At 39.6% G+C, this 20,482-nt stretch overlaps 1 protein-coding gene across 1 annotated transcript in view; it reads left to right on the forward strand.

Annotated features, from left to right (window-relative positions):
• Positions 1-272: 272 nt before the first annotated feature.
• The window catches only part of kcng2 (potassium voltage-gated channel, subfamily G, member 2), a 43,537-nt gene continuing 23,327 nt past the window's right edge, over positions 273-20,482 (forward strand). The window contains exons 1-2 of the mRNA XM_008421380.2: positions 273-805; positions 11,843-12,720. Coding sequence (XP_008419602.1) covers positions 11,938-12,720 — 783 coding nt within the window. The 5' untranslated portion in view covers positions 273-805; positions 11,843-11,937. The remainder of the gene's footprint in view (positions 806-11,842; positions 12,721-20,482) is intronic.

The raw sequence follows: 20,482 nt of genomic DNA on the forward strand, positions 1-20,482 counted from the left end.
AATTGGTGTAAATATTTTTGGCAAGATGATAGGATTAGTACCATTGAAAAATTAACAAATTCTCAGAATTCTGACTTTATCCTCAGAATTTCGACTTTTTTTCTGAGAATTTCGTCTTTTTTCAGAATTCTATAGTTTTTGTCAGAATTTTGACTTTTTGACAAAATTCTGACTTTTAAGTTTAAAGACAAAATTCGGAGGAAAAAAAAAAGTCTGAATTCTTTCTCTTTTTCTCTCTCAGTGGTCCTAATCCTCTCCCATCAACGTTCCTCTCAGTCAGAATCAAAAGTCACAGCCCGGCGTGCAGCAGCGGATGACAGACCCTCCCTCTGACGAGCTCAAACTGCTCTGAGATCAGCCTGTTTGTCAGAGCGCAGCGGAGCGCGCGCAGCTCCGGACGCACCTGAGCGGTCCGCGCGGAGCAGTGTGACCACCACGACGGTCTCTCACTCTCTCTCTCTCTTTTTCTCTCTCTCTCTCTCTCTCTCTCTCTCTCTCTCTCACACACACACACTCTCGTGGAACATCTGCCACGTCGCGTCCGATGGAGAGAGGGGCCGAACCCCTCCTCCCCCGACGGGTCGTCGCTGATGCGGACTTCCAGATGATCATTCTTTTCCTCACGCGCCTTCTGCTGAAAGCGGGAGTTTCAGGAAGAACAGGAAGTCCGGAGAGCTCCGCGTGAAATCTTCGCTACGATGTCCCGCACCGTCTGCGTGGAAAACTTAAAGGCATGCTGCGTGGCGAAGGGCGCGTTCGTGCGAGCAAGCCGGAGCAGATGGACTCCCGCCCCGCAGCACACCTGGTGAGTCTTGTTGGCTTAGACCCAGCAGAACTGTCGGAAGAGTTTGGAATCATAAGATAGTCTATATTTGAATATATAGTCATTGTTCACAATATGACAAAAAGTTCCCAGAGGTGCCGCTCTTTGTAACAGCCATCTTCCTCTCTGTTGTGTCCGTCTCTCCATTTAGTGCTTCGTCAAAAATTATTACATTGTTTCTCTTCTTTTTGGTTTGCCGTATATATTCCACTAGAGCAGAGGTCTGCAACCCGCGGCTCTTGTTAGGCTAAAATAATAAACAACAGTTTTTTTTAATGACTATAAATTCCATTATAGAATAAGAATAAAAAATTTTGGTCGAGTTTTCTCGTCATTAGGTTGGAAACTGCGTGTGTTTCACAAATTTTCTGAAATATGTACAAGTTTTCTATTTTGCTTTATTTTCAAATCTAAATTGAGAAAGAAATAAAATTGTGCTTCTTTAAAAAAAAAAAAAAAAAAAAAAAAAAAAATTTCCCATTTCAAAAATTATAATCAAAAATTATAAGTTGTCTTTTGTTCAAAAGGTAACATTTTCAGCTCTACGTGAGTTTTATTTAGCTGAACTACGGGCAGAAATGGGCAGAGTTGAGTTTTGAGTCTTAGGTTTTTACTCTCCCCTAAAAAAACGGTTAAACCAAAGAGGGAAGAAAGAACTAAATAATGAATATTTGAGAAAAAATATCAAGTGAAAAATGTTCATTTTGGGTTTAATTCTACATCAAAAATGATTTAAAAATACAACAAACCTCAATCAGATTTAATTCACAACACTGGTGTCTATATCTATCTGAAATAGAATGATTCTATTAATAGATCATTTTCCATGCTTTCAAATTCAACACAAAGTTTTATTCTTTATTCTTTTATGCTTTATAGAAGTTTCAGCAACAGCCAGGCAGTGAACTGACAAAAAAAGTTGCACGAATATGAGGCCAAATGCTTAGATTAATATCCAGAATAAAACATAAAAGATGTGGAATTAAGTGAAGAAACAGCACAGACAGATATGAACAGCATAAAGACATTAAAAAGCTGACATTCTGAGCCAATAAAATCACTGTGAACATCAGTCAAATACCCAAAGATGAAACATGGACTTCTTGTCCATTCATCAAAAATACAGACAGCAACTCGATGGAGAAAATGACAAATATTAAAAGTGTTAGAAATGCAAATGAATCACAGAACCTAAAGTTTGATGAACAGATACTGTAAGTGAATTTGCAAGGAAACGTTTCAAAAAATGACATATAAATATTGTCTTTTGGAGCAGTTGCTGGGCAGAGTGTGAATATTGCACAGTGCTGCCTGCTTAGCAACTTTGTTGCTCGTTTAGTGAGTATTTGGAAGCATTTAGCGGAAGGGGCAAGGAACAAATCTGGTTCGTTTTCCTGCATTTTTGGAGACACATAATGCGTCTCTGTAGTCTTGATCTGTTAAGAGTTTATTTAGTTTTACATATTGTGAGTTCTGGAGGGTTTAAAAAAATCTAAAGGAGGCTTCAGAAATCCTAACAAAGAACCAAAGCGTGAACAAATGTTCTGAAAAACATTCGGATGCGGTTTTAAACATAAAGTGCTTTTTAAAACTCTCCTCTGTAACGCTATCTATCACTCCTACGTTACTGCACAATTAAGTCCAACCTCCCCCATTTCTGACACTAAACAGGCATTTTATTCGGTCCATTTCCACCTCCTCCCTGGCTCCCTCTCTGCCGTCTGATTGACACGTAGCGTCAGAGTCGGAGCGCAGGTTTAATTTTCAATTACGGATTGTCAGAGCTCAGGAAACTTCAGAAGAGCCCTAATGATGCGAGGCGTTGAGAGAGACAGAGGGTGAAGTTAAGAAAGTCTTTTCCCCGGGGAGTAGGCTGACTTTGTGTGGAAGCTGTTCTCTAAAAAGTTCATGATGAGTTTATGGTGGAACTGCTAAAATGTGAAGTAAGGGAAGTCGAGTGAGTTTATTTCTAAATGTATTTTTCCACAGTGTTGCATTACAGCGTGAAGAAAGTGGGACTGAAACGATTGATCGTGATGAATCGATTAGTGAATTAATCAGCAATTAATTTAGTCGCATATTAATTAACTGGAGGATACAGTCATTAAGCTAGAACTGTGCAAATGATTTACACATTTTGCATAATAGAAAACCTTCTTTTTATTTAAATATGTAACTCAAAACTCGTCAAGTTTCCTTATTTTAGCTCTACCAGGTTCAAATTCTGTTGAAAAAAAAAGCTCCTATTAAGCACCTTTTGCTGTTCAGTTATTAATAGTCAGCAAATCTTCCCTACCCCACACTGATGCTCAGTTAAGCAAAAAGGTCTGAGGTTTTCACATGTTGATGTCAGAAGGATTTTTTTAAAACTCCAGATTCATCCTGCAGTACAAATGACCAAGCCCTCACTAAAGGGATGCTGTGTTACTGCATTTTAAGCAACAAAATGTTTATTTTCTTATTTTAGAAAGGAATTGAATCACTGATTTCAATCTTTTAATGTATTTCTAATATTAAATAAAGAATCTTAAGTGATTAAATGAAAAGAATCTGCATTATGTGGGAGATTTTTTTCATCCGACTGATGGATTAATCGATTAATCGGATAACTTGCCATCCTTAAAGAAAGTAGAAATGCAGCGGTCAATTTAGAATCTGAAACTTTTAATTTGACCAGCCCTTACTGGGTTAGAAACTCAAACATCAGACCCATTCCCCATCTTCAGTGCCATCAGAGAGCGCTAACAGCAACACTCTTCAGTGTGGTTGCGGTTACTCAGGAAAGATGACCCCAGATTGGCTGTTTTCAGTGTTACTGAAAACAATTCATACACATAAAATGTGTAAAATGCTATTTAAATGCTTGATGCTGCAGGAGATAACAGGCAGGTTGAACTGTTAAAATAATATTTTCACTTGTAATTAATATAACATGCAGAGAAATATGGGACTTTAGGTCAGGATCTACATTCTCTACTGATTATACATAGACACTTCTGTATACAGTTAGGAATGCTATCTATGCTAATGTTTAAAGTGTCACTCTGTAACAGTTTGTTTCTTTTTATTCAGAACAGTAAAATGTAGTCTTTCAATTCTCAGCTTTTCTGTTCTGTCACACACACAGTGTGACGTTGCCTCTGCTCCTGCTGACCCCAAACGCAGCAAAGCTACAATTCCTTTTGAATTCTTTTATTGACAAATCTTAAAGAGAATTGGCTACAATCAATATTGGCAGAGCAGGGGGTTACAACAATCGTAAATCTGAAATTGATAAAAACAAAAACATTCTGATCGGAGCCTCTCTAAAAACAAGAAGGGAATCTGAGATGATCAGCAGCAGCAGAACTGAGACAGACAGCCTTGGATGCAAACACGCCTGCAGAGAGTCAGACACAGAGATCACAAGGGAGCTGGCATAAAGTGAAGGACACATATAGTGGCATAAATGCACTGGAAAGAAAAAAGATAGAAGCAAATGGCTCAGTTCAAGCAGAGTTGTTTCCCAGGAGCCTTGGCCTGAAGGAAAAGTTTAACGTTGTACATTTTGTCTCAGATTAGAAGAAGTCAAAACAGAAAGAGGGCTGGAGATGCATACAACACAAGAATAATAGAGCATAGAGTGCAAAATGCCTCTAAAGCTGCTCAAAACATAAAATATCACCTTTATGCATGACTCAGCAACATGATGCTGTTATTAAAAACCTGAGTGTGCAGGTTATATGCAGAAACCTGCCTATGCATTATTTTTTTTACTAAGCCAGTTCATTTGTGACATTATCAGGACAGTTTTATCCTTTATGTCAGCATAAACCGGAAAACTCTGAAATCAGATCGAGTGGATTTAGTGCTGCTTGAAACTTTGCAAACCCGTTAGAGGGAACATTAGAGGTTTCCAGTCATCTAATTTATGTAACCAGAATGATGGAGAATAAATAATATCACTGCTCACACATGTAGTAGCATGAAGTGAAAAGATAAAAGCAGTTAGCAACAAACAAAATATAAAAAAATACTTACGGTAAAGTTGTGTCAATGTTCCGACTAGCTGAGTGAATGTGCAAGTTGGCGATTCCAGTGCAGATAAACTGACTGATGGAGGTCTGGAAGTGGATTTCTTCGGTTCAAAACAAAGCAAAATGGATCACAATGAGTAGCTAATGCCCTAAGCAGGTTAGAACAGATGAGGCATCTCGAAAAAATATGTGTATATTTAGGATATGATCCGCTTTATCTCTGTAAAAAAGACTTGTCTTATATTCTTGAGGATTTACCCGGTGTTGAGATGATCCACTTAACTGTCAATTTAAACAATATGAACGTTACCTGTTATAAAGTGGTGCTGCAAACTCTGGCATTGTTAGTTTCCGCACCGCCTGTTTTTACCCATCGATTGTTGATCCACTTTTCTCCTCTTTTTTGGTAATTTAAAAAAAAATTAACTTCCTTGTGACCAACTACCTTCGAAACATGAAAATAATGTTAGTCTTTCTCTCTATTAGAACGGGTGGAACAACCGTACAGGACTCAAACTTTAGGCATTTTGACGCTGGATCAACAGAAATAAATGGGCTGCATTTACTTTAGTGGAGCTAGCATTGCTGAAACAGTAGCCTCGATTTGTATTCCCTAGAAAATGTCATCATCTTTACTCAGAAACGACCAAAACGCCGCCAGCGTCTACAAACAAGAATGACAAGAATGAACAAACTAATCCAGGATACAAAAATAACCATAAAATAACTGCATTTCAACTTGAAAAGACTGACACAGAGAGAAAGTAGGTATTAAAAAGTTTATTTGAATTTAACAAGTAAAACTCTCTGGTGGTCGAACCCTGTCAGATAGAAGGAGGCGTGCATTGAGGTGATAGACGGTGCAGGCGAGATGAAGAGTCTTCCATTTGAATTTACGCCAATCCTTGTTATTTCCATTCTAAGTAACTTTTTTAAATAGTATTATAAAAGAATAACCAACTGTATAAAAGTGAACTTTCTAATGAAGTTGCTTGTTGAACATGGTTCTGCTATCGGCCAGCTTGGATGAAATGACTTGGCTTGTGGTTCAGAAAACACCAAGAGATCTGCTGTGAATACATAAGAAGAGGATATATTTCAGTCTGGATACTTGAAATACTGTCAATGTTGCCATCTGAGTTTAAAGTCTGGTAGATCTCAGTTCAGCCGACATGTCGATACAACCACTGGCAGCCCCCACTGTCTCCAGTCTTGCAATTAAGAATCCATCTGGAGACACTCACTTGTGTCTGGATTGAAAATGTTCCTAACAGTGTCTTACCGTTACAGTTGTTCAGACTGATGTTGCATAGGATCCTGGGTGATACCAGGCATGGCTTTCTTCCTTCTTTTCTCAACTTTGTGCTCCTTTCTAATGGCAGCAGATGACAGCTCCTCTCCCCCTCTGTCGGCTTTTTTTTGTTTTCATTGGAAGAAGCAGAAGAAAAAGCAGGTAAACAACATGGGAGAGTCATTGTGCTTGTTGCAGCAACAGGAGGAGGAAACATTGGCAAATAAACAGAGGCACACAGTGGACTGGATTGTTCAGCAGGCACGGTTCTGCTGTCACACACTTTATTTTTGGTATAAGATAGAAGTCAAACGGCTCAAGTCCAAGTGAGGTCATGAATCGGATTGAGTGTAAAGTCGTTTAATCTCTATTCTAAGTGATGTAACTCGAGTCCACACTTCTCTAGTTTGTTTGCCTAGAAAGTTCGGTTTGTTTTTGGAGGAGTTCATATGTAATCGAACTTTGATGCGGACCAAAAAAGTGAAATCTGGTATGCTTGAAAACATCACTCTTGGTTCTGTTGAAGTAGAGTGGTGTGAATGCATATGTGAATGCCACGCGGACTAGAGACCACTCTGTGAACTGTAGCGCAGGGGATTTTGGGTATACAACCAAAACAAATGTGAGAGTCTACCGCTAGCAGTAGAAATATCTTGTGGTCTTTTACCAAGGACAAAAGAGAAATCCTATAACCGCTAAAATCTGACGGTACACCCGGTTTTGCTTACATTCCGTTGCATTCGTGTCTTCTTCAGAGGTTTTTGTGTCGTTTCCTTTAGTGGTTCTTGGCGCAGCGCCCCCACAGGCGAGGAGCTAAACAGCTTAGTCAAAGGTTTCAGTTTGTTTGACAGCGCAGTGTGAAAGCTGAAAATATAATGGATGTTGCAATTTTGGTCCCCAATCAAGCCGAGTCCACTGGACAATCATGTGTGAAGACACCGTAAGAGAAGAGAAACTGCACATCAGCCTTGGAACCCCTTCCCATGAAACTTCCCTTGCCTGACAGCTCCTCTGTGGAAGTAGCCACACGTATTACTGAAACTCCTCAGCTTCTCTTTGTTCCTGCAGAAAGCCGTCCCGGTCAGACACATGGCTGGACGCGTTCCAAGTCTGCGTTCTGTTCAGCGGCTCCACTCTGCACAGAGGTGGTGCTGCATTGTTGGGCTTTCAGAGTACATTAATAACGAGCTTTGGGTTAACCGTCAACCCATTCGGCACATTTATAATTCATACAAGAGAAGCTGGCTGTGCTGCTTTTCCATTTCCAACTATGAACATCGGATGTTGAATCAATAATCGAGCTACTTTCTGAACATAACCATCAACCACTGTGACTCATTATGAAACAGCGAGCCTCTGTCATTTCCCAATGCTGATAAGCCGTACATATTAAGCACCATTATTCTGTGAAACATACTCTGTTAATTCATACTATGACATTTTCAATCTTTCTAGATTACAAGACACATTTCTATTGCCTCATTTCCTGCTATGGTTTTGGAGGCAAAAGACTTAAATGCCCTAATATATGTGGAGTGGAGTATGAATAGAAAGGAACGGCCTGAAGAGACCAGTCAGAAAGGTAATGGTTCAGTGTCATTTAGGTTCTCGTTGTATGAGTCCTTCAGGCCTCTTGCGGAGATGAAGATGGAGTGGATGTGGGAGGGCATCAGTGGTTTGCAGATTGCTGATTTATGCAAAGAGTCATGCAAATTTGGTTTGCATGAGCAACTGGTGGCAACAGAACAATGCTGCATCTAAAGTGTCCCCTGAGCTGCAGGTGCAGGACCGTGTATAATAAAGTAGAGAAAAAGAAAAAGAGGAAAACTTTGGGTTTTATATTCTATCTGACTCTGTCGTCACGTAGTTCCACATAAACCAAACACACAAGTCAACTGGAAACGCGAAAAGCAACGAGTGGGGGGAATCATAATTGCCTGATGAATACAAACAAATTTAAAACTTTGTTTCTAAAAATTTAATAAATGGAAACTTATAAAATAATTAGTACATCATGGGAAATACCTTATTTTAAGATAAATCACAGTCACACTACATTACATTTTTTACCCCTGAAAAGGTCTCATTTTAATTTTAAATTATGATGTTTGTTTGCACAACATTTCAAATGTTTTAATGGATATACATATTTTAATTTTTTTTTAATTTAGCCTGCTTGAAATCCTTATATGTCAGTGACCCTTTCCCCATGTTATAAGTGAAATAATCTACCAATAGAAGTAGTACTTTTTAAAAATCCATATTAAGGAATTATTTACTAAAAAAAACTTGTTTAAAAAAATTTTATACTCTGTTGTTTGTCCTCTTTGCCTGTCAAATTGGTTATTTTGTAGATCAATACCTGTCTGCATTGTTTGTTTTGAATGCACTAATTGGTGAATGAAAAAAAGGTGAGTAAATAGACAAAAAAAAATCATTACTCATTTTTCACAACAAAACTCTCGTTTGAAGAAACAAGTTTTGTGGTAGATTGAAAACCAAAAATCAAAATCCGTGATTCATTTTGAATCTAACTGTAGATAAAACATAATCTTTCTATAAACACTCTGACACATTTGAAAACACAGATATATTCCCATGACCTAACAAGCCAACCTGACTCTTCATTTCTCTATTTTGGGTTCGATTCAGTTTATTCCCACCTCAGGGCTGCCCATCATGCTCAATAAGCCGCTCCTGTCAGAAGCACTTTGCAGACTTGCTGTAAAACTGGCGCTCCCTGAACCTCTACCCCGGAGCAAAACAAGCCGTTTCCAAACGATTGGCCTCATGACAGAGGAGCAAACTCTGAGGATGGCTCTGGGTCTGGTGGCTCTGGGTCCGGAGGAGCAGGTTTCTGTCTTCATTTGTTGTGATGATGTGTGGAGCCTCATTAAATCTGCTCGCCCAGCCCTCCGCTGCCTCAGGTTAACACTCAGTTCCTCAGCCCTTTTGCTGATCTAATCTGGATTGTGGTATGACTTATAAAGATTATAGCGGTTGGCTTTCATAGAAAAGAAGTCCTCCGAAACGTTTAATTAGATTCTAAGGGATCCTTTTTGAGCATGTAATCAGCGATAGATGCCAGCAGTGAGATTCAGCGAGAGCATTTGAGGAAGAGGAAGTTAGGGATTAACATTTCTCTTTTAAAACCTTGCAGAGGCAGACAATCAAACTTTGAGAGAAAATTCACCTTTTTTTACAAATGTTTTGGAAGATCACAGGTAATATTTCCACTCAGAAAGACAAATAACTCATTTTGTTATTCATGAACAAAATAGCCCTGGCTCTGCCTTTAAATATATATCAGATATATATGAGGGAAAACCATTTTTAAAAAGAGGCTGGTTCTGGTTTGTGTTGTTACTGTGATTTTGTGCCATTTATTCTTTTACTTCTTACTTTTTCTTTTTTTAATATTGCTTTTGGGCCTGAAACTTAAAGCTTTAATCGACCTTTTCTTTTAGCTTAACAATATACTATGAAGTTATTCCCTCATCAAAGACATATTTGGAGTGTTGCTTTGATTCTTTCATGCATGTTCATGCATGGCAACCATTCAGCTGTGTACAATGCCTGGGTGGACCTAGCCCCGCCTTCGAGGACCTAGCTCCTCCTCTGAGCTGCAGCTTCCAAGCTTCTGTCTCAACGAGGCAATCGGACAATCTCCTGCGATTCCCCCACTCAGCTCCTTCAAACTAGCCACCAGCAACTAGCAAACACCTGGTGGAGCTGAGCATCTGCTGAGCTCATTATACAATTTATTTCTCACTGCAACACTGGTAAAAATGTTGTTAATAGAGGAGCTATGTTGCAATGATTTCCTGACAAAGAACTCAATTTGTGTGTCCATGAAAAAAATACTCCTGGCACTCCCTTTAAATATATATTGGGGGAAAATCAGTTTTAAAGAGCTGGTTTGGGATTTTGTGCAGTTAATTCTTCTATTTCGTATTTTTTTCCCCAAGTTTCTTTTGTGCCTTGCCTAAAGCTTTTTTTACAACTTGAAACAAAATTCCCATCCTTTTTTTTCCTCCAGGGATCAGATAAGGATATGGTTCCCAGATCTACATGTCATTATAAACTTACATTGCTTGCCTTATCCTTGTGAAATGCCTACGTCATTTCAGAAAAACTGCATGTACACAAGTTATTGTTAATCACAGAAAAAAGTCTGCATCAAATAATAGATTGTGCGTCAGTGTAATTCTAAAATATGCATAAACCCCTGCTGCACAAGATTAAACATTGAGCATCCAGTGTGCAAGCGATATTTGTTAAACGCAGCAGCTGAGGCTCTTTTGTTTTCACATTTGTCTCGGTGTGCGACAGCGAGGTCGAAGCGATGAAGTGCATTTCCTGCGGTATGTTCAACAGAACAGGCCGTCAATGCAGTAAAAGGGAAAAGCAACACATTTAATTAAAGCCAAGTGAGTTCAAAGCGCAGCACGGCGTCTGCATGCTGCGCTTTGAGGCATTGTTGCAATTAAAGCGCAGAAAACATGCTTTTTGGATGTAAAAAGAAAACTCATCATGCCTCAGCGTCTTCTTAAAACAAAACTTTGCTCTTCTTTTTTCTGTCGAGAAAGAAACGTAGTCTGATTACTCACTTTCCTGTCACAGCATTGGGGGGAAGTCAGACATTCAGAGTCTGAAATATACATGTCAGCTGATGAGTCAGACTACTAAGTCTTACATAAGTTAAGATCAAATGGTTTTTCAAAATAGCACATAAGTTAAAGGCATCTCCTCGTCCTTCTGAGGTTGGTCCAACTTAAAAAAAAAAACTTTTTATGGTCTCACATTAAGAAACATAATAAGAGACAATGCGTCATTGTTGAATGAACACAAATCACAAAAAAAAAAGTAAAAAAACTACGTACAACCCATAAATCAGAAACTTATGGAATGGCGGCAACAACAAAAGCACAAATCATCACTCTATCATCGGATGATCGTGTTTGGCGATTAGTAAAGGATGTTTGCACTGACATTCTGGGTTTTAATTTTCTGTGGATTGTGGGTAAACATGTCAGCTTTCAGTCTGGTTGTAAAGTTCTTTGTCTCACAAAAAACACAAAGAAGTTGAATGATATGGTTTTAGCTCCATATTCTGCCATTCTGCAGGATTTTTGACCTCATGGTTGCTTTTTATACTGTAGACCACAATATTCTGATTGCCCATCTGAGGCAATATGGACATTCTAAGCTCGTCAATGGGGCAATTTAGATCTTAACGGTTTAAGAGAAGCTTTAACCCTCTCATGGCCTTAGCACAACGCTCAGGAGGAGCGCATCAGATGTCACGGTCGGACAGCGGGGAATGTCCCATCAGAACATCATTCATTGTAAAAGCACATGCTGGGTCAATGTGACCCCTTTGGTTGAGACCGTGAGAGGGTTACTGCTTTGTTGCTTTCTTTACTTCTGTATCCTGTTTTGCCCTCATCTCTGGTGGAGTTCCCCAAGGATCCGTTCTTGGACCAGTGATGCTTTTTATTTAAATATTTGTTCCTTAGGTTTTGGGTTTAGAGATTAGCAATAGCAAACATTTTAAGGGATTTTTATTTTTTTTTTTTTAAATGAGTTTGTTTAAAGAAAAATATTTGCTTTGTTTTTTTATTATTATTATTATTATTATTATTATTATTATTATTATTATTATTNATTATTATTATTATTATTATTATTATTATTATTATTATTCCACAGACGCGATCTTTGTTGCTGAATGGGTGACGAGCCTCCAGTCGCTTCATACACTCGACGCATTGTGCAGGACAGGGTCCCCCAGCCGGGTCGCAGGGATGTACCAGGAGGTGGCCTTCTTGGCAGGCAACACTGACCACCAGTTTACCCCTTTCCGTTTTAACCGCGTGGAAAATCCACAGGAAGTCACATCCAAGAAGGGCTTGTTCTACAAGAGAGCCCAGGTTCTGCTACAGTCTCAGCCGAATCAGCAGGACGGAGACGAGGCGGGCCTGGCCGACAGGGCGGCCATTATCAACGTGGGGGGGATCAAGTATCACATCCCCTGGTCCACGCTGGATGAGTTCCCGCTGACCCGACTGGGCAAGCTGCGCAGCTGCAGCAACGAGGCCGAGATCATGGACGTGTGTGACGACTACGACGTCAGCCGCAACGAGTACTTTTTCGACCGCAACCCGTCGGCCTTCCGCATCATAGTGACCTTCCTGGCGGCGGGGAAGCTGAGGCTGCTGAGGGAGATGTGTGCCCTTTCCTTCCAGGAGGAGCTGCTCTACTGGGGTCTGGAGGATGACAACCTGGAGTGGTGCTGCCTCCGCAAGCTGCGCCTCAGGCAGGAGGAGTACAAGGAGCTGCAAAGACTGGAGGAGGAGGAGGCCGAACTCACCGCCCCGCAGTCCTGTGAGGAGAGCCAGCAGCCTCCGGGAGGGCCGGAGGAGACCCTCTCGGGGGGCTGCATGCGAAGGCTCAGGGACATGGTGGAGAACCCGCACTCGGGCCTGCCCGGCAAGATCTTCGCTTGCCTGTCTGTGCTGTTTGTAGCCATCACCGCGGTGACGCTGTGCGTCAGCACCATGCCGGACCTCAGAGAGGAGGAGGAGAGGGTGAGTTCTCTTCCACACCTAGTTTTACCACAGATTCTAGTTCTAAATTAATTTAGCACCTGTGAGACACAACAAGAAAAGAAAAGAACAGGTTCTCTATAGATTTATTCAGACTTGGATCGATGACATTAAACACAGAGCAACTCCTGGAAGAAATATGTTAGAGGCTGAAAATGATTAGAGACTAGGGTAGAGGTTCAGCCATAAACCTATAGAACCATTATTTAAGTGGTGACCCAACCAAAGTTCAGACCTGAATCCAACTGAGAACCTGTTGAAAATTGATGTTCAGAGATGCTACCTGCCTTGAAAGTCCGGTTTGTTTGAGTGGGGGTGGAACAAAAAAAGTGAACTCTGGTCCACCTACAAACATAGGTCTTAGTTTGGTTAACGCAAACTCTGATGCACTTTGATTGAATATGTGAACGCAAAGTTGATCTGCAGGAAAAAGGGACTATAGCGAAGGGCATTCTGGGTAAATCCAACCCAACCAAAGGCTTATCTAATTCTAGAAGGAGAAATGGCTCGTGATCTTATACCAAAGACAAAAGAGGAAATCCTACAACAGCTAAAATCTGATTCTACTCCATTTTGTTAACATTTTTCCTGTAGAAACATCTGAAGCGTCTTCTTCAGATGTTTCATTTCCTTCAGTGGTTTGTGGCGCCACCACAGGCGTGAAGGGGAACAGGTCTTTTAAAACGCTGCCTTTGTTTGACACAGTTCAGTGTGAAAGTGAATCGTAGCAGCTGAGACATAAAAAAGATTTGCTTCTGGAATTGCAACAAAAGTTGACTCATATAGAAACAACTAATAATCATACTTTTCATATTTTCATAACTGTTTTGAAAACCATTTCTCTTCATTTCACTTCACCAACATTCTCCATTTTGTGTCAGCCTATTACATCAAATCCAATTTGAATACTTTTAAGACTGGTCGTGGTGTAACAACATAAGCAAAACTTCAAAGTATGATTACTTTTATGAGGCGCTCTATGTCACTGAAGTTTTCCTCAGAAGATTTAAGCTTCTTTTACGCTTCCCAGGCATGCAGTTATTTAAAATAACCTTCTTCTTCCCCGAGCCCCTGGCGTTCAAACACAATCTGAGATTTCTCAAATAGAAATTAGATTAGAGCACATTGATTTTCTAATTTCAGTGAAGTATGAAAGCAGACTGTAGTCCCATTTTGTGGATACTCATACTATTTTGCGTCTTATAAATGGCCTCATTTGTGTATTTGAAGATTTAAATACAAAACAGACTTTCAGAGGGAACACCATGATGGCCTTTAAACAGCTCACAGAGGGGAGAGGGAATCCGTTCTCAGGACTCCTTCTGTTTTTTTTTGTTTTTTTCTCATCGCCTTTGGGCTGTGTGTGCAGTAGAGCAGCTACAGCAGGCATTCAGAATATGTTGATGCAGCGGCCCACATACAGAGACTTTCCGGGCTTTATTGTAAATCACTGTGAAATAAACCAAGGCGACGGCTCAGGAACAACAGGCCTACTCACCCTTCACTTGAGTGCCATATTATTGTGCTGCACTTCCTCCTGTTTCTGCAGTCTGTCTTCTGCAGCAACGAAAATTCCAACTTTTTTTGATTTTGCTTTTTCCTCCATACATGAGATTGAGGACAGCAAACACCAGCTATGTTTTCCCCGCAGCTTTAAACGGGAGGTGGAATTGGTTTTGTATGCTGTCTTTGCAAAAAAAAAGCCTCAGATACGTTCCACATGCTGTACATTTTACTTGACCTGCTTTCACAAATAAAAATAATAGAAACTGGGATGAAATACAGAGTGAGCTCATTATAATTATGTAACTGTGTGATTATGAACATTATAACCATGTAAAAGCTTGTTTTTACAAATCCTCCCAAAAGCAGATGACCACTAAAAATGAAGCTATGAGTAAATACTTCTTAATTAATTGCTTTGGGACTTCCACAGTAATGCCCCCATCAAGCTATTACTTCATGTCAATCATGTAAAAAGGTGCACTGCTTGGATGAACAATAAGCCACCACTGTTATGTTGTGGACTTTAACCTTTATCATGAATAACCTAATCTCCAGAGACGCCAGAGGACCCAAATTTGTATGTCTATATATCGTCCATATTTGGCCGTTGCTGTGCCAGTTCACTTCTTTTAAATTCAGTCCATCCATCTTTAGTGGAAATAATTTATGATCATAGTTCACTACCCACACATTCAAAACGAAGTTCTGAGCCTCGACATGCAGTAGGTCTCATTAATTCATCATTATGGGTCTTGATGTCGCTCATCAATTAACATATCAAGGATGTCATTGTGCTGTGTCATCTTTAATTCTCTTCTTTTCTCTTTGCTCACATAAACTGTATGTTGTGCGGCTATCAACCCCCAAAAAAGATACTTTCATTGCAGGCACAGGGAGACATAGAATTTGCTCTTAGACTAAAAAGCAGTTTATTAAGGTCATGTTTGTAATCAGGATCACTTTGACAACGCAATGAGGTTAATGTTCCTCTTAATAACCCTTGAAGGGATTATTAAGACACCAGCAGGGTTTCCCTCAGTGCATTATTATCCTGGCAGACTGCCAGGCTTTACATGCCCCCCTGTTAGGTTAAGCTTCATTTGTTCATTTATTATAAGTAGGTTTTTCTATTCGCCAGTGAAAGTGATGGCAAACAAAAAAGAACGTATTTGGTGGAAAGGTTGATAAAGATTTTGAAGTCTGTACCATCTACAAGCTAACGCCTTCATTGAATAAAGTGACGAGTCATGTATAAAGATAAAGCTAGCTTGCAAAGATATTAGCACGTCGTAAAAGCAACCTTCTGTGTATGACGTTATATACGCAGAAGGTTGGCGTTCAGTGAGACTGATGTGAGCGCATATATCTTTGTGAACAAAGAATAATATATAGCGTGTCCATTTCCATTTCACACACACTCGCTTGGTGTGTGTTCAGGCAAGCTTTTGGTTCTGCGTCTCTCCCAGACTCTTGGTCAGTGAGCTGCACCACCAACCAATCACAGACAGCTCTTTTACATCCAATCAGATAACTAGACAGCCAATCATAACTAGCAAATCAAAATGTTGCACTAAGCGGCAGACATTACTAAACAAAACAGTAAAACACAAGAAAACTTAAAAATAAATTAATTTTGTATCTTAAGAATATGCAAACATAGAGTACTTGAAAATTAGTTGTTTTTAAGCAACACAAAAAAAGAATTCCAACCGCTTTATTTATTAAGTGTAACTTGTTTTTGTACGCAGTGCTAAACCACAACCTGAATTAGTTTTCTAATGAACCATTCAGCTATATTGTATTGTAATATATTTGTATTGTACACAAAACAACCACAGCCCATTCCTTCATTTCTTATTTATTGTACGACAAAGGTTTTAACAATTCCAATTGCAGAAAGGTCTACTCGCTGTAGAAAGAGTGATTTCATAATCTGTTGGTTCCTCTGTGAAGCCTAAAAGGCATCACATCACATTAGGGAAATTTTTTAAAACAATCCTCAGCTGATATTAATCAAAGGTCGGATTCTGCTGGGCTCAGGTTTCATGACCCTCACATCTATCAGACTCGGCTCTTTAATTAGGCCTGAAAGTCAAAGCAGAGCCACATCCACTTGTTGCCGAGTTTGGCTTTCATCTCGCAGAAAGAGAAGCATTGCAACCTCGAGTTTTTGTTCCGACTCACTACTCGTGTTGCGATTGCCCATGACAAGAAGAGCAAAAAGGCACATTAAAGCTTGGAATGTCTCATTCCTGAGACTTTTCATGTTCCGCCTCGACCCAGGAGGCTTCAGCAAGCCTCGGAGATCGGGCTACAGGGTGTACATGTGTCGTGCTAATTCATCTTTTGATTGGCATCAGTGGACTGGAGTATTATCACAGCAGAGCCCTGCAGTTCCTCCCTCTGTCAAAGTTATGGTTTTCATCAGCGAGCTTGAATAGTGTTAGCTTCAAAAAATGAGAAATCAATGAAAACGAGGGAGGAAATAAAAATACAGTGATGAAGATGTTTTCTGTTTTACCTACAGCTAAACATTACCTCTCCCAATATGGCAGCAACAATCCATCCAAAGATAGCAATATTTAATTTGGAAAATCCATATTTCAAGTGCAAAGATAGCTAGACTTGTTTCACTGAAGTGCCAATTAGCCGCCCAAAGATTGGTGAGAGCTCCGGATCTTCTGCTGTGTGATTTATGGCAGCAGGTCATTAGGACTGAAAACCAGAGGTGGAAATCAAACCAAAAAGGAAAGTGTTAGTAGAATAATGAGGTGGCTTTCTTTTCACGTATTTGTACCTGCTAAATACACTAGAAAATATTGAAATCGCAAACCTTCAACTCATTAATCGGGTTATGCCACGTTTGTTTTAACATCCTTAAGGCTTTCTGTTACATTCTTCCTAGAAAAGGCTGTGATGTTGTATAGTGTTTTAAGGCTTTTGATGAATGTTTTATAATACTCTCTTAGACTAAAAACGAAATTAGTAACTGTTTTTTTTTTAGCAAATAAAGAACAATAGCTACATAGATAAGCACTGAAAAAAAGAAAGTCATACAGTGATAGTACACTTACACTCATCAACATCTAGTCATTCTTGTTCTTTGTCCTGCTGCCATTAAAGTATTCACCTGCCAGCTGCTTCCTGTTTATGTTCGCTGTGTTTCTATGTAGAGACGTTTCCTTCTGCTCTTCACTTTGCAAGGTCTGTAAATCCAACAACATATACTTGTCAATTAAATCAACTTTCTTTCACTTTCACCAAAACATATGCAGGTAATTGTTAGAACACTGTTGAGCTTTAGAGCAGTGGCAAATTATAGCGTCAACATAGAAGAAGAGTTGCTGGGAAATAGTCCAGTAGACTCAGTTCAATTTGGGATCAAAATTCTAACATTTGTTACATTTCATCCACTGCATTTTGCTTTCACATTGCTCTGTTTCAAACGAAGCAAACCTTTTGAATAACCTGGTTACCCCCTTTGTCTGAGAGGGGGTAACCAGGTTATTCAAGAACCGTTAAAGGAAACAACACAAAGACACCAAGCTTCTCTTTTGTCTTTGATAAAACACAATGAGGCATTTCTCCCACTAGCGCGAGACATGGATGTTTGTTTTGGTTGTATTTACCCAGAATGCCCTATGCTGTAGTCCACTTTCTGCTTTAGGAGCGGTCTCCAGTCCTCTCTGGGTTTGCATATGGATTTAAACCGCACCAGAGTTCACTTCAATCAAACCCAATTCTACGTTTTTAGGTGGACCAGAGTTTTTAAAAAAAATTCAAATTAGAGTTTGATTGTGCGTTCACACCTCCCCAAACAAACCGGACTTTCTAGACAAATTAACTAAATTAAAGTGGATTAAACAGGGCTGGTTTGAATGCTCCCATAGTTAGTACAGTCACTTAATTAAACTTAAGAATGTGAGCAATCATACTTAACAATAGAAATGACAGCAAAAGAGGAATTGAGCATGTATTAAGTGCACAAAAACAAACTTGTTCAAACTTATTTCCATGTGATTGTTCTCACACTCTACTGAATATTTCAAGCGTGGCCTGTAGTGATGTGAGCAGTCAGCCTCCTGCCGCTGCTTCCAGCTTCAGTTTGGTTCTCTTCTGCCCCTCTGCCACCCCGTCCTCCCCCGTGGACTCCCAGGTCAGAGACCCTCTCCTTCTCAGTTCCTGACATGTAGAAGACATGCTGAGGGTTAGAGATGAGCTCATGATTTCATGAAATGTTGGGGAGAACGGCTATGTAGCCTTGGTGCCTAACTCAAACTTCTACAGTCTTGGCTTTAAAAATATGGATGAGTTATCTACACCAGAGTTGTAGAACAAATTAAAGCTGAATTAATGGTTGAATGACTCTGTCAACATCACAACACATTCTGCACAGGTCTGGTAATTAAACTTTAATTTGATTTAGGGTTATTGAACCAGGCAAACATTGAAAACATTCAGAACCGCCTGCTACTTTATGGCAGTGATAAGTAACGACGGTGATTTGAATTGAGCTGATATCCAATTATCTTTACATACATCTAATGGTCACCACAATATTAAATAAATGACCTATAACCCAGAAATGAGGACATCAAACAGACCTTTGTTGTTTGTAAAAGTTTCTAACTCACATGTGTGTCCGTCATTATTCAGTGTGTTTGTTCCCGCTTCATTTTTATTCACAGCAACAATCAGAGAAGTATTCACTCACTAAGTATTTTTCAACGAGTTCTAATAACTCACACCATTGTTTTTTCTAACCATCAGCTCTCTTTCATCTGCTAATTTAATCTGTGGCACAGACTCCCTGTATTTGTTAGCTTCAAAAGTCACATTTACTCCTTCCCCACTCCTTCCGCCACCAAAATGTGTTTAGGTCAACATTTTCTTTTTATATGTGGAAGCTGTGAGCATGAACACAATTGCCTCTCTGAGAGACTTTTTTGCTGCAGTGCGTTTCCCAGCTCCTTAAAGGGGAAACGTTATGTGTGTTCCAGGCACATTGTGCCATTTTATATTACAATCAAGTAACTATGTTAACTTCATAGCTATAAATATCAAATATGTCTTAAAAGAAATTTGACTTGAAATTGGGCCTTTGTTTCTTTAAAAGCTCCCGCTCTTAATGAAGCTCCGCCTTCAGGAAGTCATCATAACATGGCTCCTCTATCAACCCTTTTGCAAAATTTTTACCAGCGTTTCACTGAGAGGTAGCTCCTATGATGAGCTCAGCTGTTTCTCAGTTCCACCAGGTGTTTGCTGATTGCTCCTGACTAGTCTGAAGGAACTGGGTGGGTGAGTAGTGAAATTATAACATGATGCAAAGCTCAAAACAGTCCATTTTACAAACAATGTTTTTTGTAGTCGGAATTGGGATCAGAGAAATCAACTGGAACACCCTTATTGGTGCATGTTTGAAGGCAACTTCCACCTGCTGGAACCATTAAAAAATAATCCTCACTAAAGCTTTGAGATGAATTTCAGTAGCTCTAGATTTAACTTCATCCTCAAAAATCCTCCAGAGCACAGCCAGACAAATAGACCTGCAGCATTAAGAAGTAGCGTCTCAGCTGAAAGAAGAGAGAGCCACTTTGTACGACTTCTGCACACTTTTCTTTTGAAATGAAGCTAAATTTCATTTTGCATTCTGTCTTTGGGGGCAGATCAAGTTTCAACTACAAATGGAACGCACCATAATTTTAAAGATCTAAGCTAGTTCTTGTTCCTCTACCATTTTTTCCATCTAAAACGTTAAGTTTAAAATATCAACAATTATCACATTATGTTGCTACATTCATCAAAAAACAAAATAAACTCATTCATGTATTGTACTTTATTAGCAAAACTACATTTCCTAAAAGTTGTCCATTTACACTATGTTTCTAATTCCAGTCATACTGTGACAAAACTTTCCATCATGTAAATTTCCAGCACAATATATTTGCTGTTATTTTGGCTACTTCATTGTTAGATGATGGGCTGAGAAAACATAACTGAAGTTTTAAGCTGGACCTTTTTCAGCTCATCTCTGCTGTATCTCCTACTCATTAACAAAAACATTATCCTTTAGTTTTGATGGTTAGGACATTAGTCGTAAGTGTTTCAAAGCCTCGGGCTGCCACCTTATCGTGGTGGAGGGGTTTGAGTGTCCCAATGATCCTAGGAGCTATTCTGTCTGGGGCTTTATGCCCCTGGTAGGGTCACCCAARGCAGACAGGTCCTAGGTGAGGAACCA

Source organism: Poecilia reticulata, linkage group LG11 (assembly GCF_000633615.1).
Source record: "Poecilia reticulata strain Guanapo linkage group LG11, Guppy_female_1.0+MT, whole genome shotgun sequence".
NCBI classification, from domain to species: Eukaryota; Metazoa; Chordata; class Actinopteri; order Cyprinodontiformes; family Poeciliidae; genus Poecilia; species Poecilia reticulata.